The sequence below is a fragment of the Dasypus novemcinctus genome, chromosome 9, assembly GCF_030445035.2.
Source record: "Dasypus novemcinctus isolate mDasNov1 chromosome 9, mDasNov1.1.hap2, whole genome shotgun sequence".
Classification (NCBI taxonomy): domain Eukaryota; kingdom Metazoa; phylum Chordata; class Mammalia; order Cingulata; family Dasypodidae; genus Dasypus; species Dasypus novemcinctus.
In genome coordinates, this window is record NC_080681.1 from 73,169,907 (window position 1) to 73,190,352 (window position 20,446).

Here is a 20,446-nt window from a genome sequence, read left to right on the forward strand (position 1 = left end):
TGAAGATATACTCATATCTCAAATGATAGATATGGATGGGTTATAAGGACTTGGCAATTTTTGGTTATGATAATTTTCTTTTTTTTTCATATTTATTGGTCACTGTTGCTTTACCTTCCACCTTTTCACTTCTGTTTCTCATGGTACTGTGGTATACTAACTGAATGTCCCTTCTTTCGAAAAATGTTTGCAGTTTAATGGGGATCTTTTAAAACCTATAAACTTTCTTGGGCACAGAGTTGGCTGAAGCTACTTTATCACTCTTTCCTCCTTCTCACTCCCAATTAAGTGAATGGCCTGAAAAATATGTGTAGGATAGAATTACTAGGTGTTTGTAAACTTTTGTCTTTAGTGTTTATGTATAAGAATAATAACCTCATAAAATCCAGAGTCCTCCATTTGTTCAAAACATTGCACTAATGAACGTATGTCTTGCTATCTTGGTAATTGTTTTGTTAACTATGATTATTTTATTTTACATCTTTCTCCAAGTATTTCCTCTTATCCTGAGAGGTTTGATTATTTAGGAATAATGTGTTATTTAATTATTTGATGATTTGTGGAGCACTCATTAGAGTGACATCTGGGTACTGTTGAATTCTGATGCCTTGAGGCAAATTCCTTTTGAAATTGGATAACTAAGTTTTTTATTCAGTGTTGCCATGTCATTTGGTTTCATTTATATAGCAGTAAAGGTTCTTAATGGGGAAAAGAGTGATAGTGTTGTATAATTTGAGAGAAGTTCAATTATTTGCATATAGAGAGGAAAGGCCAAATGGTCTCTTTGTTTCAGTTCTCAATAGGCTTCAATTAGCATATATATCTTCCACATCTTAGGTAAGCTTTTAGCATGGACTCCAGACATTCTAGATAAGCTTTTAGCATATTTGGTTTGCATTTCCCCTAAATACTTAAAGTTTATAGCCCTTGCATTGTTAAACTGTTTCCTGGGATTGGAGTCGTTGCCTTTGTCACTAAGGGCAGGACTGCAACCTCTTACCATTCCACACCCACAAGTTAAACAGCTTAGGTTATCTCTAAGAGACAAAGAGCCTCCCACCCATAGCCCACATCATTCCCCCCCTTTGCCAAAGTTTAACTTGCTAAGCTTTGGCATAATTATTGTTGGAGCTGTGAGGTGGATGGCTGTTCGTTGTTTTGATTGATTATTTATCAGTCTTTAGTGCAGCATCCAGGACTGTTTTTAGAAGTTTAGAACTTTTCATTCTGAACAGCAGAATTTTGGGGTAGGGGCCTCCTGCAGTTACCCTGCTGCCACTGGCACTCACGTGGATTTCCAGTGAGGTTCCAGATCCATCTATTAATTTTATTTTACCCTTGAAGAGTTTACACCTTTAATTTAAAAGGGGTGCTGAAGGGAGACATCTCTTTTCTGTAACTGCTTCCTGCTGGCCATGGGCTGTAGTCATTGCCTAATAAGGTGTAAAACTCTTATTAATTTTAACTGGAGGAAGATGGATCTGGCATTCTGTACAAAGTTGGATGAAGTTTTCATATGGTTAATAAGATGTTCACTCTGAAAGAAACAAACTTAATTAAAAATTGGAATACCCATTTTTAAAAGAGGATATTGGATTACAGAGGTAGACAAGGTTAGGTGCCTATAAAGATGGCACTTCTTAAAAGCTGGTGGGAACAGCATATATATATATATTTTAAGTTATTCATCTTTAGAGAGAAATTGCAACAGACATTTAGCTTTGTCTGAAGATATGTTCCAAGCTGTTCAATGATTGGCACTCATTCGTTCTGTTAGATGCTCCTGGTCAACTGGCACTCCTTGGGCAACTGGCTTCACTCAGGATTAGAACACTAAGTTGAAAATTCTCTTAGTTTTCACCTGTGGAGTGATCAGAAGTACAGAATAAAGGTTTTTTCACCTTGGTTTTAATTGTACAATTTCTAGCAATTTTGACTTGTTCAATAGGTGACTCACCATCAGTAAGCAAGCCTCACCTTTGCTACACAGCAGAGTACAGTAGAATACAGAAGTTGACTGAGGCTGGCTGAGACTGCCACCTTATTCTATAGACATGTTATTAAATGTTTAGAAAATGATTTTACCAGGAATTTAACATGTCTAATATACTTCTGCACTTGATCCAAAATAGAAAAGATAACATTATAGTTATTAGGCATGTATTTAGTACAGGATAAAAGTACAGCACTTAATATTAACTAATGTATTACTTAATGCATAAGGATTCAGAGTTGCAATTATTAGTTTTGAGTTTCAGGTTTGTAATACTTTACATGTTATCTCTCCATGAGAGCAGGCCATAATGCCAATTGTGTTTAAGTTTCACTTACAGTATCCTGGTATTATGGCTCCACTTAGCATGTTCTTCAATGAAGTGAGCAAGTTGCATCATCCTTGATCTTAGAGAGATTTTCCAGTATTCTACTAGCCTGGTGCATAGTGCTCTCTGGCGATGTGGAATAGTGCCAGTCTGGAGGCAATATCCATTGTACACTTGGCTGTACCGAGTCATCATTGGCTGCTGCAGGAGCTTGAAACTGCAACGTAGTTTCCATCGACTTCAGGAGCAGAACCAGAGGCTGTCATAGCAAATATTTTTAATTGAGGGGTCAGTGACCAGCCTAGCCAGTAACTCACATGGAGAGGCAAAATGCAATGTATACAAGGCCTGGTTTGAATGCACAAGAGTTTGATAATGTTAAAGTTTATTCCCTGTTTTTATATATATATTTTAAACAATTTAATGCAACATACCATATATTAAATGACTGTTTACTCACACAATTTTACCATGAAGATAACAGTAGGTACTTTACTTTAGTAATAGAGGAAAAAAATTATTTTTCATTGTTAAAATGAAAACAGAATATTTCCAATAGAATCAAGATAACTTTTTATTACCATTTACTTAAATGTGTACTTTGCAGTGGCCTTCAGATAGGTTTTATTATCACGAAGTTATTTCTGCTACCAATACTAATCTAAGTTTTTCAGTTAACAATGACTTCTAGAACTAGAGCTATTTAAACATTTTCAGTTTGGAAGATGTTTTACAAACTCTTTTTTTTTTTTTTTTAATAGACATTTGCTATAATTGACTATAACCACATTGACTAGCCACCTCATGTTTAAATAAACTTATTAAATTACAATTACCAACCAAACAAATTTACTCTATTTATTTAAGAGAGCATATCTATAATCTTTTTCCTTTAGCCTAATTTCACCAATGTGAACTTACAATTTTCATTACTCCAAAGATTTCGTACATATGTTTATTTAGTTTATAAGTTAACTATGGGAGATTACACTCAAGTTAAATAAAATTGAAACCATAATAGTTTATGCAAGGAATGTTCTTTTTCCCTTATAGGAAGCTAAAAACTTCTTTTCTTTGTTTAAGTTATGAAAATTAATAATTTAAAAGCATACTGACTACCAGGTTTTAAAACACATTACACAATTACTTAATTTTTTAAATCATAACCCAGGAAAGATCTCTCCATAGTTTTTATGGATTTTCCTTTACTTACTGATATTTGTTAATAGAGCCACTAATTACCTTTATTTTGTTGGAAAGAAATCTTTTGGAAGAAAATAAGACTCACTAGATTGTGGAGAAGAAAAGAATTTATTCTCAGTCTTGCAAGAAGGGGCGCAGAGCCAGATACGGCTGGTGCCCCAAACAAAGAAAAACGACACAATTTATACCCCTAAGCCTAGCATGCAAGCTCTTCCTCTGTTTTTCTATAGATTGGATACTTCAGAAGTTACAGCTTATCTGAGATCTAACTTTCCCAGGCAAAAGTTTGTGATTTAACTGCTTCCTCTATCACATTCCAACCATTTTAGTTTTTTACCTGCTCCCCTTTGTCAAATAAGGAATAGAATTTAGTGCTGAAATGGCACTGACTTAGCTCCTTCTTGGGCATCGTTCCACTGCCCATAGGACTGGCCTAAATTGGTCTCCTCCACTGCTGTCCAACCCGGGAGTGGGAGACTGAGGCAGCAGGCTGCCAGGTTACACTAATCAACATTTTTTTTTTTCCTTTTATGTGAAAACTAACCTAATCTTCGTTTTTTTTTTTTTTAAATTTTTGGCTGAAAAAAGGTTTAAATTGGGAAATTACCAGGCAAACTGATTCTTAATTCCCTAGCCTAGTAGATTCTGCCACACCTAGTCTTGCCTTAAAGCTCTTGCAAAGAGGAGGCCCTTTCCCAATTGTTTCTATAATCAGATTTCTATGACTTTTTCATCCTGCTTAGTTTAATTTGGGCTTTAAGAATATTTATTTACATATATAACTGCATATTTAATTTTTAACAATTTGAATAGAGCTCTTTTAAGAATTTTCATTTGTTAATTTGATATTATCCTGATGTATGAAGACATACACTGAGCAAATGGGCAGACACAAAGAGTTAGACACAGAAACAAAACCATTGATATTACTTATAATTTGCATTATTTTATATACTGTTTAGCTTAATTTGGGGTTTCAAAATATGTATTACTTATAACTGCATATTTAACCTCAACAATTTGAGCAAATAGGCAGACATGAATAGTTTGACACAAAAATGTAACTTTAGTTACTTTAAACTTCTAATTCTTACAAAACAAGTGACTGTAAAACATTACGAAGACTCCTGAAACTCTTCTTAATTTGCACTATGACTGTGCAGTTTTATACTATGACTATGCAGTTTTACACAAGAATTTTCTTTCTTAATTAATGGATTGTAACCAAAATGTTCTCAGTGCTTTAGCACTATTTTTTTGTTTCAGAACTTTATATTTTACTTTGAATTTAGCAGAATTTTGGATAAGCAACAAGATTAATTTTACATATATTTACTGAGGCTATTTGAAGCCTCAGGGAGACAGACTGGTTTCTCTCATGAATTGCCACTCTTAGGAACACTGACCGTCAAGGCAGGAGACTTCTCCCCCTCCACCCCCCTTTTTGATTTTGGAGATAATAAAACTCCAGTCGTCATTTAACCTTATTCCATCAGGCAGCAATTTATTTAGTTTACACTTGAATTCATGAGAGAAAGGGTTACTAATACCAGGACAGGAGACAGTGATGTTCCAGCTCTTCTCTGGCCTGTAGGGGCAGAAGCTATTATGAAATAACCACAGGCAGAGGCAAGGGGTGAGGTTAGACTTGAAGTAACCATAAACTAAGGAAAGGTAAAGTTTAGAGTTTACACTTAAATAACAATTTCAGGCTAAATTCACCCAGCTATAATTTCAGTTATTATCTTTCCACTGTTTTATAATATAAATGCATTTATAAATGATTTTAACTTAGTTACAGTTTTTATTAATTTTTTTAAAAAAACTGTTAATTTTGTAACACCTTTAAACACCTTTTGACTTATAACATATTAAATGAACTTAACTATTACTTTAGTTTTTCTTTTAAGGTAAAAGAATAAATCTCTTGCAGTTAGTTTGAAATAAAAAGCTACTTTTCAGGATTTGATTTCTAGAATATAATGTTCTTTAAAAGAGAAGACCCTTTCTTTTTCAAACACTGAGGAAATGATGCGGTTAAAGCACAAGAAGCTATTTTGATAAAAGATTTTCTTTATATATTGATCTTACTCAATTTTAATCATAAAAATTCCTTCCACAAACCTTCTACATGTTCAGTATTCATTCAGGTTTTGTCCCACACTCTACTCTTTCCAATAATCAATCATTTTATCTTAGGACAAAATTATCTTCTGTTTCCTTAACAATAAAAACACATTCCATATATCCCACATACTAAGTTCCCAGGCAAACTTCTTACAACACATAATTGCCATTAATACTAAACAAGCTTGTTAAAATAATGAACCTTTCTTCACTTTAAATACTTAGTAGCATGTAATACCAGAAACAGTTTCTTTGGAAGCAAGTTGGCAGGGGAGGCTGGCTGCTGAATAAGTTTGTTATAAAATTACTTTTTATTATTATTATTATCAATTCAGTTTTTGTTTAATAATGACTTTCTGCAATTAGCCATTTAAATACCTTAATTTAAACAATGCTTTGTAAAACTTTTATAATTATTTATACCCTTAAGACAAATTTTACCTTCACAGAACACATTCTCTTACTTAAAATTACTACAATGCCTTCTATGAACCTGGGCAGAATGCAAACGTATTTTGGCTTTGACACCCTAGGGAGGGAACTTTACTGCATTTATTCTGATTCTGCTTTTCACCCCCTACACTTCCCCCCTTCCAGGCAGTCCTGGGTGCACAACAATCAAACAGGAATGTGGCTTATGAATAGAAGGTGTGAACTCACTGGAAAGGGGCAAGCCGCTCCCCCCTTTCCAGCTTTCAGCCAAAACGAGCAGACAGAAACTCTCCCAGGGACCCAGCCACCCTGACTGGGGCAGCCCCAACAAACTTGGGTGCGTGGTGCAGACACAGACAGCCTCCAAGCCCCGGCAAAGGGGCAGACCAGAGACAAGACAGCAGAGCATGCACAAACATCTAGACTCCGCAAACATCCAGACTTCTCAGTTTTGCCCCATAATCATTTCTCCAGCTCTACTGAATTCTACTTTACATAACAACACAACTCCAACAGTAGCATTGAGCTGACACAGACAGAAGCACAAAGGTCACTAATCTGAACCACAAGTTCTATATATATTTTTTCAGCACTGCTGCTCCCGCAGCCATCACAAACCTCAGAACACTTAACATTTGGTATATAGCAAATTCATTCACAATTTAGCACCATAACAAAAGATCTCAGCTAGACTTTTTCCACCTTTTAACTTTACACCTAGACCAAGCTCCACTAGAAAAGCCGATCCATTTTGCTGTAACCAAGTTTTTTTTTTTTAAATCCAGACTAATTTCCAGGATGTTAGGACTTGAACCTATAAATTAAATAGCCCTTCCTATTAAAATCAAGCCTCCACTCCGTTAGTGGATAGAAGACTAGTACCAGATTCTAACATGCAGTTAGACAAACCCAAAACACCAGGGCTTTTTCCCGTTTTTTCTCCAGGACATTAGGACTTGAACCTATAAACAGCCCTTCCTATTAAAATCAAGACTCCACTCCTTTAGTGGATGTGAGACTAGTACCAGATTCTATTATGCAGTTAGACAAACCTAAAATACCAGGGCTTTTCCCCAGTTTTTCTCCTTTTCCCAAGCCTAGAGAGAACGGCTTCCCCCCAACTTTCTGGGGCTACTAGGGTTCTCTCGGGAGGTGATCAGCCTCCCCTTCCTAGCAATTATAGCTAGCGCCTTCCAGACTGTGCTCACCCGGGGAGTCTTACCTTCTTCCATGTTTGGAGTTCTTTTTTGTTCCCAGAATCTTTCTCTTCAGACCTTCCATTGCCCTCGTTTTTTTGTCAGGAAGACTCTGGTGGAGCCCACATCTTTTCTGGATTAAATTTAATCCAGGGGCGCCCAGATTTGGGGTTCACCCGAGTCCTCCCGGCTTCCTCGGGGATTTGGAAGGGGCAGCAAAATGCTACCGTCTCTGGCCTTCGTTTGCAGTCCCATCTGGGTCGCCAAAAATGTTGTAGAATTTGAGAGAGGTTCAATTATTTGCGTATAGAGAGGAAAGGCCAAATGGTCCCTTTGTTTCAGTTCTCAATAGGCTTCAATTAGCATATATATTTTCCACATCTTAGGTAAGCTTTTAGCATGGACTCCAGACATTCTAGATAAGCTTTTAGCATATTTGATTTGCATTTCCCCTAAATACTTAAAGTTTATAGCCCTTGCATTGTTAAACTGTTTCCTGGGACTGGAGTTGTTGCCATTGTCACTAAGGGCAGGACTGCAACCTTTTACTGTTCCACACACACAAGTTAATCAGCTTAGGTTATCTCTGAAGAGACAAAGAACCTCCCACCCATAGCCCACATCAGTAGTTGTTTAGGTTATAGGACCTAATATTTTGAATTTAGTTTCTATCACTGACATACTGGAAGTCAAAGGAATTAATGTCATCTTTTCCCCATCTCTCAATAGATAGCTTTTTCTTTAATGAATCAGAAGATTTGGTTATAAGAAAGATAACTTGTAGCTCCTTTTCCCCCTTGAAATCCTTGATGAATCATGCCACTTTTATGTAATTCTTCTACTTAATAATTAAACTGAAAATAAAGTACAAATTATACTTATTTGACTCATTTTTCCCATAAATCAGAGGTTCTCAGTTTTGGTGAAAAGGAACTGTTTTGCTCTCTAGAAAGCTTTGCTCACTGTGATTAGGGAGCAGAGGGAATGCTGATAGTGAAATCAGTAAGAAAAGGAATTGCTGACAATCCTTTGCCAGAGGGTACAATTGCTGGGGGTCCTCACTTCACCATTGGGGATTCTTATTTTTGTCTTAAACATTTAGGTATAATGTAACAGCACTCATGCAGCTCTACCAAATAGGATTTTGAGAACTATTGGTAATAATTATACTAGCTAATGTTTACTAGTGTTTGTTACCAGATGTTGGATACTAGGATAAGCACTATAGATTTTTTATTATATGCAGAGGTTAAAAATGTAGTCTCTCATCAGATATACCTGTGTTTGAATTTAGCCTCTGAATTCTGTAGAACTTGGGCAGGTTACATCACCTATATAAGCCTAAGTTTCTGCACCTGTAAATTGGGATAATAATATTGGTTGATTCAGAGAATTGTGAGGATTGAATGATACATTTAAACAGGCGTTCTCATCTCAGCACTATTGACGTTTTGGACTGGATAATTCTTTGTTGTAGGGAGTTGTCCTGTGTATTGTCCTGTAAAGATACCAGTAGCACTATAGGGACATCAAAAATGTCTCCAAACAATTCCCTGAGTCCCCAGGAAATAAAATCACACCCAGTTGAGGATCACTGATTTAAAGCATTTACAACTGTACTTGGTGTAAGTTAGGACTTGTGAATATGAGCTATTATTATTTGCTCATTTAATCCTCTGCAACTCTAGGAGGTTTACTCTAATAGTTCTCTTTTAGACGGTATGGGGCTTAGAGGCATTAAAACTTATCCAAGAGTTAGCATTTAATAAGTTTTAGCATTTGGACTTGAATTTAAATTTCTCTCCTGTTAAAACCTGTGTTCTTAAAACATTATACTATTAGCAGAGTTGATAGGGCACTTGTAAACTGCTTGAGGAGAGAAAAGACTATATATTTCATCAACTTAAACTAGAAGTGATTGAGAAGGAAGAAAGCAAATCTTAATAGTCACTATGGATCAGTTTGTTTTTATTGTTTCTAGCCATCATTGACATGTGATGGCTACCTCTGAATAATTTCTACTCCAATTAGCTATTTTTTCAAGAGTCCTTTCTATTGACCTATCTCCTACAAAGTTTTAATACTTACTGAAAATTAGAATTTATCTGGAAAGCATTCCCATAAATACAAATAATTAGGAAATTAAAATTGCTTTGTTTGTAATTTCTTTCATTGATGTTAGGAAAAAAATTTAATTTTCCTAACCAATATTTAGTAGGAACTTAAGATAATTTATTTGAGAAAGAACATTATGCATATGGTTAATTTTCTAACAGAAATATACCATAGTAGTGTCGTTGGCTATTTTTTTCAATTTTTTTTTAAAATTGAAAGGTCAAAATATTTCTTGGTCGCCTTAAATCCTGCCTCAATAAGCTTTCTTCGGAAACCCTTTTCACAGTAGGTGGAGATAATAATTGCAAAAATAGATGTAAACCACCTATCATACTATGGATTATTCAGAAATTTATAGGCTAGTTTTTTCTATATCCATGTTTTAAAAATATTAATCTCTTGGAGGAAGTAAAGACTGTACTTTGTTTTAACATGGTGTTCTTTAAATGTTTTTTGGAGACAGTATAAATACTTTATCTTAGATACTCCATGAAATGATTAAAAAAACTAATTTTGTTATTCCTTTTGTTATGAAATTGCCTTAATGGAGCTTTTCTTTCTGATTTCTTTTTAGTATATGTTTCATAGACCATACAGTAGAACATTGGAGGCTGAGGCTGACAAAATTGGACTACAACTTGCTGCAAAGGTAAAGTGTTTAAAAGTTGAGAATACATAGTGTGTTCACAAAGGAAGTTAAATGTAAATGTGTATTGTCTTAATGATGTGTGGCTTGAGCAGAGAATGTGAATTGGACTATATTAACCCTTTATACAATTTTCATTAATCTGTGGAAGTTTTTAGATTATAAACTCATTTAACTGTGTTTTTTTTAAAAATTTTTTTTTATTGACTTTGTAATAATATTACATTAAAAATTTATATATATGAGGTCCCATTGAACCCTACCACCTCCACCCCACCTCTCCCCCCCCTCCCCCCCCAGCAACACTCCTTCCCATCATCATGACACATCCATTGCATTTGGCAAGTACATCTTTGGGCACTTATGCACCTCATGGTCAATTGTCCACATCATGGCCCATACTCTCCCCCATTCTATCCAGTGGGCCCTGTGAGGATTTACAGTGTCCGATGATTGCCCCTGAAGCACCATCCAGGGCAGCTCCATGTCCCAAAGACGCCTCCACCTCTCATCTCTTCCTGCCTTTCCCCATACCCATCAGCCATCATGTCTACTTTTCTCAATCCAATGCCACCTTTTCTATGTGGACATTGGATTGGTTGTGTCCATTGCACCTCTATGTCAAGAGGAGGCTCAGATTCCACATGGATGCTGGATGCAATCCTCCCACATTCAGTTGTAATCACTCTAGGCTCCATGGTGTGGTGGTTGTCCTTCTTCAACTCCATCTTAGCTGAGTGTGGTGAGCCCAATAAGTCAGATTGTAGGTGCTGGAGTCTGTTGAGGCTCAGGACCTGGCTATCACATTGTCTAACTGTGTTTTTTATAAGAGGCTATATTGTGCTTTAGACAGAGTGCATAAGATTATAGCAATTATCAGATGATACATAAAAGTACTAATCTTTTATTGGCAAGATTTCCTACATGAATGAATTTTTTTAAATTTATAGACATGAATATATAAACTAAAATTTAAAAACAGATATGTAATGCTATCCTCTCTTCTCTCCCCACTCCCCGTTTTAATCTGTGCCCTCTAGAAAGCTAATGTTATCTTTATTTTATTCCTCTCCGTTGTTTCTTGGATTTAAGGAGGAAGGTTTTTGAATTAACAAGGCGATGTGTAACTCTTTCCCCAGCTTTGAAAAAGGTTTATACTACTGTAGCTATAATCCTAGTCAAAAAAACTGAGTTTTTACCGTTTAAGTAAATGGTAGAAGAACAGAATTATTATCTCTCAGATGGCTTAGTTTTGCTAGCCACAGAGTGTAGTTCTGCGCCTTTACTGTTATTTTAGCTGGCCTTGTTCTTATATACTTAACAGGGCATTTCACACCTGGCTGCTATTTTTAATCACCTGGAATAACTGAGTTTTAGGAGGAAATTTAACATCATAGGTCAAACTTTATTTTTAAAAAGGGGGGGGACAATGTTAATTTAAATGTTAAATTTAAAATCTTTGTTTTATTTTACTCTTACTACATTTCTAAGAGTTATTAAAATTACTAAAAATAACTTACTTGATCCTCTCATGAATTTTATGGATTTAATTTTATAAGTCAAGATAGTTGTCATTTAAAAAAGCAGTTCTTTGAATGTTACACAGATAGGATTAGATGAATTATAAAACTGCATAGGTTAAGAGGTTCCCAAATAATGGATCACAGATTTACTCTCAAACATTTCCAAATTTTAATATATTAGATTCTTTTACATTTTTCCTTGATGGCAAGTGCTTTCTGTGTTCTGGTTTAGAAATCTTCATGTATCTCAATAAATTGTTCCTGTTTTATTTTTGAGAACCTTTCTTGTTTTATTACCTTTATATTTATAATATATTCAAGTTCAGTTTTCCATTTGAGTATCTAATTGACATAGCACCGTTTATTGAAAGGAGTCATTTTTTCTTCACTGTACTTCAATGTCTCTGTCATAAGGACGGGAGTCAATGTGTATCTGTTTTGTTTTTTTTCCAAAGATTTATTTTTTATTTATTTCTCTCTCCTTCCCCACCCCCTCCCCCAGTTGTCTGCTCTCTCTGTCAATTCGCCATGTGTTCTTCTCTGTCCGCTGTGTCAGTGGCAACCGGAATCTGTATCTCATTTTGTTGTGTGATCTTGCTGTGTCAGCTCCCCGTGTGTGCGGTACCATTCCTGGACAGGCTGCACTCTTTTCACGCTGGGTGGCTCTCCTTATGGGGTGCACTCCTTGCGCATGGGGCTCCCCTATGCGGGGTACACCCCTGTGTGGCATGGCATTCCTTGCACACATCAGCACTGTGCGTGGGCTAGCATCACACCGGTCAGGAGGCCCTGGGTTTGAACCTTGGACATCCCATGTGGTAGGAGGACGCCCTATCCATGGGGCCAAATCTGCTTACCTATCTGTTTTTGAACTCCCTATTCTATTGCGTTGACCTGTTATTTATCTTTAAGCCAGTATAAAATCATCTTAATTACTGTAGTTTTGTAATAAGTTTGGATATCTGATAGTTACTGTCTTCTAGTGTTGTTCTTCAAGATTTACTTGACTATTCCTTTTTTTTTCCCCCCTAAAGATTTATTTATTTAATTTCTCTCCCCTTCTCCCCCGCCCCGTTTGTCTGTTCTCTGTGTATATTTGCTGTGTCTTCTTTGTCCGCTTCTGTTGTTGTCAGCGGCATGGAAATCTGTTTCTTTTTGTTGTGTCATCTTGTTGTGTCAGCTTGTTGTGTCAGCTCTCCGTGTGGTTGGTGCCATTCTTAGGCAGGCTGCACTTTCTTTCACGCTGGTGGCTCTCCTTATGGGGTGCACTCCTTGCGCTTGGGGCTCCCCTATGCGGGGGACACCCCTGCATGGCACGGCACTCCTTGCATGTATCAGCACTGCACTTGGGTATTTGGCTATTCTTGATCCTTTGCATTCCCATGGAAATTTTAGCATCAGCTTACCAATTTACACGCACATGTAAAAACGTGCCCGGAAGTTTTATTGCTATTGCGTTGATTTTCTACAATATTGAGTCTTTTAATTTTTGAACATGGTAAATTTGTCTGTTTATTCTGATGTTCATTATTTCTTTCAATAATGTTAAATTTTTTTTTGGTAGAGAAATTACAGGTTTACAGAAAAATCTTGCAAAAAATACAGAGTTCCCATATACTCCCCCTCATACATGCACTTTTCCCTATTTTTAACACTTTGCATTGGTGTGGTACATTTGTTACAATTGATTGAATAATAGTATTGTACTATTAACTTTAGTTCATGGTTTAACATTAGGGGTTTCTGTTTGTGTTTACATTCCTGTGGTTGTTTCTTTTTAAAATGTTTTTTTCTAGTAATAGATACACAACCTAAAAGCCTCCGTTTAACCACATTCTAATACATAATTCCGTGCTGTTAATTATGTTCACAGTGTTGTGCTAACATCACAACCATCCATTACCAAAACTTCCATCAGCCTAAATAGAAACAGTACAATTTAAGCAGTAACTCTCCATTTCCCACCCTCACTCTAGCCTTTAGTAACCTGAACCTATGAGTTTGTTTATTCTGTTTATTTCATATCAGTGAGATCATGTAACATTTGTCCTTTTTTGTCAGACTTATTTCACTGGACATGCTATCTTAAAGGTTCATCCGTGTTGTTGCATGTATCACAACTTAATTGCTTTTTATGACTGAATAATAGTCCATTTTATGTACATACCACATTTTGATTTCCTGTTCATTTCTTGATGAACACCTGGGGTTTTTCCATCTTTTAGCAATTGTGAATGTCACTTTGAACATTGGTATGCAAATAATGTTCATGCCCATGCTTCCAGTTGTTTTGGATATGTAAAACTAGGAGTGGAATTGCCTAATCATATGGTAATTCTTTTATGTAACTTTTTTTCCACAGTGACTTCACCGATCACCTTTCTGCCAACAATGAACAGTGTTCTTATTTCTCAACATCCTTTCCAACACTTCTTTCCCATTTTTTAGTAATAGTCATTCCAGTGGATATTAGCTGGTATCTCATTGTGGTTTTGATTTGCATTTCCTTAATGGCTAATGATGTTGAGCATCTTTTTATGTGTTTAGGGCCATTCTTATCAAATTCATTCATATCTTCTTTGAAGAAATGTCTGTTCAATCTTTTCCCACTTTTTAGTTGGGTGGTTTGATTTTTTGTTGGTGAGTTTTAGGATTTCTTTAGTCTGTGTATTAAACCCTTATCAGATATTTGGTTTCCAAATATTTTCTCCCATTCTGTAGGTTGTCATTTTAACTTTAATGATGAAGTCCTTTGATGTATAGAAGTTTGAAATTTTGATGAAGTCCCAATTATTTTTTCTTTTGTCGTTTGTGTTTTTGGTGTAAAGTCTAAGAAACCTTTGCCTAACACAAGGTCCTAAAGATGTTCCCCTGTATTTTCTTCTAGGATTTTTATAATTTTCATTCTCATATTTAGATTTAGGTCTTTGAGTCATTTTGAATTGATTTTTATATATGGTGTGAGTTAGGGGTCCATCTTCATATGAAGATTCAGTTTTCCTAGCATCATTTGTTGGAGAGACTGTTCTTTCCCCTTTGCGTAGACTTGGCACTCTTGTTGAAAGTCACTTGGCCATAGATGTGAGGGTTTATAATTTGATCCCATTGGCCTGTATGTCTGTCGTTGTGCCAGTTCTATGCTGCTTTGATTACTGTGTCTTTGTAATAAGATTTAAGGTCAGGAAGTATGAGTCCTCCATCATCATTCTTCGTTTCCAAGGTGACTTTGGCTATTACGGCCCCTTACTGTACGATGTAAATTTGATGAATGGCTTTTCCATTATGCAATGAAGGCTGTTGGAATTTTGACTGAGATTGACTTGAATCTGTAAATGACTTTGGGTAGAATTAACATTTTAATATTTAGTTTTCAATCCATGAACACAGAATGCCCTCCCATTTATTTAGGTTTTCCTTGATTTCTTTTGGAAATTTTAAAAAAGTAAATATTACTGAAGTATATAATTTATAAGTGAATAAATATAAACAATAAGTATATAGTAAATGTTGTGAACTTTCAAAACAAACATGCATATCATCATACAAAGCTTCCACACGTTACCCCATCACCAACACGCAGCATTGTTGTGAACCATTTGTTGGAATCTATGAAAAAGCATCGTTAAGATATTATTACTAACTATAGCTCATATCTTATATTTGATGTATTTTTCCCCAACCCACCCAATTGTTAGCCCCGTGTATTAGTATATATTTGTTAAACTTCCTAAGAGAACGTTCTCATGTTTATCCTGTTAACCACAGTCCATGTTCCGTCACTGGTTTCCCTGTGTTATGTACAATCCCATGCTTTCTACAGTCCATTCAAAATATATACTCAGTAGCTCTCATTTTCATCAGAGTTGTGCTGACATCACTTCAGTCAGTTTTAGAATGTTTCCTTACTCCAAAAGGAAAAATCCTACATCCCCCTTTTGTTGTCCCTTAGAATTGATATATCTTCTTGGCCATTGATATATCTTCTTGGCAAAAATATTACAATATCACTGTAAACTGTCATCCATAAGTTACATTAGTTGTAATTTCCCCATGTATCATCATATTCTTAACACTTTGTAAACGAAGAATATTCTTAGGTTTATGTTATTAGCTACAATCTTCTTCCACCTCTGAAATCACTATTATACGGTCCCTACATTATTCTCTAACTACCTTTCAATTGACATTTATGTCCATAGACTATCCCTTTCAGCCACAATCACATTTATAATTCATAAGTGTTAATTATATTCACTATAATGTGTTAACATCAACTCCATTCCTACACTTATACAATAAACCTTAAAAATTCTACATACATTGAGCAGCAGCTCCCATTTTCAACCCACATCCTACCTCCTAAAAACCAATACTCTGGAGTTTACCTCAGTGAGTTTACTCATTGTGTTTAGTTCATATTAGTGAAACCATAAAATATTTGTCCTTTTGTGTCTGACTTATTTCATTTAATGTAATATCCTGAAGGTTCGTCCATGTTGTTATAAGCATTCCGATTTCATTTCTTCTTCCATCGGGATAGTATTCCATTGTCTGCATATGGAAAATTTTGTTTATCTATTTTTTGGTTGATGGACACATGGACTAGTTCCATATTTTAGCAATTGTGAATAGTGCTGCTATGAGTATTGGTGTGCTTATGTGTCAGTTCACATCCTTGCTTTCACTTCTGAATATATTCCTAAGTAACAGGATTGGTGGATCATACAGGAGTTGGACATTTGGTGGTTTCTTGAGGTACCATCAAACTGACTTCCACAGAGGCTGAACCATTCTGCATTACTACCAACAGGGACAAAGTGTTCCTATTTCTCTCCATATCATCTCCAGCACTTGTAGTTTTCTGTGTGTATGTGTTTTAATGGGCATTCTGTAACATGTGAGATGACATCCTGTTGTTTTGATATTCATTTCCCTAGTAGCTAGTGATGTTGAACATTTTTTCATGTGTTTTTAAAAAATTTTATTTATTCATTTTAAAAAAAAATTACATTAAAAAAATATGAGGTCCCCATTCACCCCCACCGCCTCCACTCCACCACTCCCCCCACAGTAACACTCTCCTCCATCATCATGACACATCCATTGCATCTGGTGAGTACATCTCTGGGCATCACTGTACCCCATGGCCTGTGGTCCACACCATAGCCCACACTCTCCCACGTTCCATCCAGTGGGCCATGGGAGGACATACAATGTCCGGCAATTGTCCCTGCAGCACCACTCAGGACAACTCCAAGTTCTGAAAATGCCTCCACATCTCATCTCTTTCTCCCATTCCCCGCACCCAGCAGCCACCATGGCCGCTTTTTCCACACCAATGCCACATTTTCTTGGTTATTAACCACAATAGTTCATGAGTAGAATGTAATTAAGTCTACTCTAATCCTTACTGTATTTCTCCTTCCTGTGGACCTTGGCTTGGTTGTGTCTGTCATTCCACATCTATGTCAAGAGGGGGCTTAGATTCCACCTGGATACTGGCTGCAATCCTCCTGCTTTCAGTTGTAGGCACTCTAGGCTCCATGGTGTGGTGGTTGACATTCTTCAACTCCATGTTAGCTGAGTGGGGTAAGTCCAATAAATCAGAGTGTAGGAGCTGAAGTTCTGTTGAGGCTCAGGGCCTGGCTATCATATTGTCAGTCCAGAGATTCAAATCCCCTAGATATATCTTAAACCCCAGCACCAACTACAATTCCAGTAAAGTAGCATGAAAGGCTTGTGAAAAGAGATCCCATCTGTGTCCAGCTCCATCACACAGACACACCAGCTCCAAAGAAGGGCCAACTGACATGGCAATGAACTCCATCTGCCATGACCATAGAACCTGTGGGTCTCTTTAGCCCTCAAAAGAACCAATACCTGGGGTTGTATCTACTTTATCTGTCTGTGAGACTCTGCTCAGGTGTGCATAAGGGCAATCCTTCTGACAACCTCCAGACTCTTTTTTAGAGACTCATAGCCATATAAACTCATTTGTCCTTTCCATTTCTCCCTTACTTTAGGTCAAACAGCATTTTAAACTCCTGTTATTATATGTAGACAGGTATATTCTGTTGGTCCGCGTTGAGCCTTTAATTCAAGGTCATTTTCTAGTTACATCATCAGCTGGTACTTGGTAGTGATCCCTCGGTGCCAGGGAAGCTCATTCCCGGGTGTCATGTCCCACGCTGGGCGGAAAGCATTGCATTTACATGCTGAGTTTGGCTTCGAGACTGTCCACATTTGAGTAACATGGAGGCTGTCAAGAGGGAACTCTTAGGCACAGTGCTGCTCTAGGCCTTGTGCTTATTTCAGGTGTGTAGGCTCACAAGCATAGTCATTAGTATCAGGGGGTCACTGTTGGACACTCATTCCTTCCTGGTCCTTGCCGTTGCACCTGGGGGACTGCCGCTGCTCCCCTAGGGACCATGACAGAGCCCCCCCACCGGGGAGCCAGGAACCCAGTACCCCCCAGCTGTTGTTTTTAATTGTTTCCACTATGAGTATATCCAAACATTTTCATGCACCCTGGACACATGCCCTGTATAACTCCCTGTCAACCTTATGTCCCTTGTCAATAACATCCCATACCAGTATTCCTCCGCTGCCACTGTTGAACCACTCTGTGATCCAAAACTTCCTGAAAAGTGAAGTCCAATATAATGTCAGGTTCCCTTAATAGTAAAATGGAATATAGCGATGAGTTTAAAGGTTAGATATAGAATACATATTGATTTGGAAAAATTCTACATCCTATCTTTTTCTTTTCTTTTTTCCCTAATTATTGAGCTTCTCTTCACAAGAGACTTAGATCACAGTAATTCATATATACAATATACATTACTCCCACATATCCATTATAAAACCTTTTCCCTTTCACAGTGATAATCTTTTAACTTATTCATATCATATTTACTGAAACTGATGTACAGATATTGAGACAATAGCTTTCAAACAAGGTAACATTTGTGTTTACATTGTGGTTTATACTTTAGGCTATACAGTTTTCTAAATTTTTTAGTTATCCTATGTTTTACATTATGGTTTACATTATTAGTCTGCCGTCCCCTGTATGATTTTGGTGTAATATTACATGTTTTATATCCATCCTTATGTACTCTTGTGAAACACTTCTTTTGCCCTTACATTTGCTTTGGTTCCATCTATTCAATATCTATTTCCCCCTCCCCTTGGGGCCCAGAGTGACAGTCAATCTTCATTTCTTGAGGAGCCATGTTCAGAGATACTTGCAACAGTGTTGAGGGCTTGACTTGCTCAACTGCCCTAATGTCCTGGGAGCCACCATTTCTCTTGAGAGATACAGTTCCTTCTATTTGATGGCATTAGTCCTCCCCAGGTTGTGGGTCTACCTTCACTCTCATTATATGGGTCTCTACCCAATGGTATAACCCACTCTGGCAAAATGAGCATTCATATATTCCCTAGGATTCTGTCCTGCATCAGATTATCCCCTTTGAGTATCTTAAACAGGTAACTTTCCTAATTATATTTTGAAAAGGTTTTTTCAGCATTATACTCTTCAACCAACACCTGACAATCTCCTATGTTTGAGTGTTTCCCCACCCTCCCCCCAATTTCTTGGGCAGTATTACCCATCCGCCCATCCCTAGCTCCCCTCCAACCCCCAAAGCCCCACCCAAAGGTAACCCTATGCCCCCATTTTATCCCTTCCTTGTACACATACTTACCTCCAGCTTATCATAGATTTCACCCATGTAGATGCCAGCTTACATCCTTCCTCTACCCCCCGATTTCCTGTAAGCCTATCTTCCAGTCTCTAGCTCTCTGAGGCAGCTTGCTTATTTCATATCATTGAGGTCATGTAGTATTTGTCCTTCAATGCCTGGGTTGCTTCACTCAACATAGGTTCTCAAGATTCATCCATGTTATCACGTGTGTTTGTAGTGTATTTGTTCTTACAGCCGAGTACTATTCCATTGTATGTATATACCACATTTTATTGATCCACTCATCTGTTAATGGGTATTTGGGTTGATTCCAACTTTTGGCGATAGTGAACAATGCTGCTACGAACATTGGTGTGCATTTATCGGTTTGTGCCCTTGTTTTCAGTTCTGCTGGGTATATACCCAGCAGTGGTACTGCTGGGTCATATGGCAAATCTATGGTTAGTTTTTTGAGAAACCACCAAACTGTCCTCCAGAATGGTTGGATCCTTCTGCATTCCCACCAGCAGTGGATAAGTGTTCCCATTTCTTCACATCCTCTCCAGCATTTACAGTCTTCTGTTTTTTTCATAGCTGCCAATCTTATGGGAGTAAGATGGTATCTCATTGTTGTTTTGATTTGCATTTCCCTGATAGCTAAAGATTGGGAGCATTTTTTAATGTGCTTTCTAGCCATTTGTATTTCTTTGGAGAAGTGTCTGTTTAAATCTTTTTCCCATTTTTTAAATGGGTTGTTTATCTTTTTATTTTCAAGATATAGGAGTTCTTTATATATGCAAGTTATAAGTCTCTTATCGGATATATTGTTGCCAAATATTTTCTCCCATTGTGTAGTTTCCCTTTTTACTTTCTTGACAAACTCCTTTGATATGCAGAGGGCTTTAATTTTGAGGAAGTCCCATTTATCTATTTGTTCTTTTGCTGCTCGTGCTTTTGGTGTGATGTTCATGAAGCCATTTCCTATTACAAGGTCTTGTAGGTGTTTCCCTATACTGCTTTCCAAGGTCTTTATGGTCTTGGTTCTTATATTTAGGTCTTTGATCCATCTTGAGTTGATCTTTGTATAAGGTGTGAGATGGTAATCCTCTTTCATTCTTCTACATTAGGATATCCAGTTCTACAGGCACCATTTGTTGAATAGGCCATTCTCTCCCAGTTGAGAGGGTTTGGTGGC

At 36.9% G+C, this 20,446-nt stretch overlaps 1 protein-coding gene across 2 annotated transcripts in view; it reads left to right on the forward strand.

The window, feature by feature from the left end:
* Positions 1-20,446, forward strand: part of OMA1 (OMA1 zinc metallopeptidase) — a 148,609-nt gene that overhangs the window by 22,474 nt on the left and 105,689 nt on the right. For both annotated transcript variants that reach the window (XM_058303507.2, XM_058303508.2), the window contains one exon: positions 9,969-10,043. In XM_058303507.2, coding sequence (XP_058159490.1) covers positions 9,969-10,043 — 75 coding nt within the window. The remainder of the gene's footprint in view (positions 1-9,968; positions 10,044-20,446) is intronic.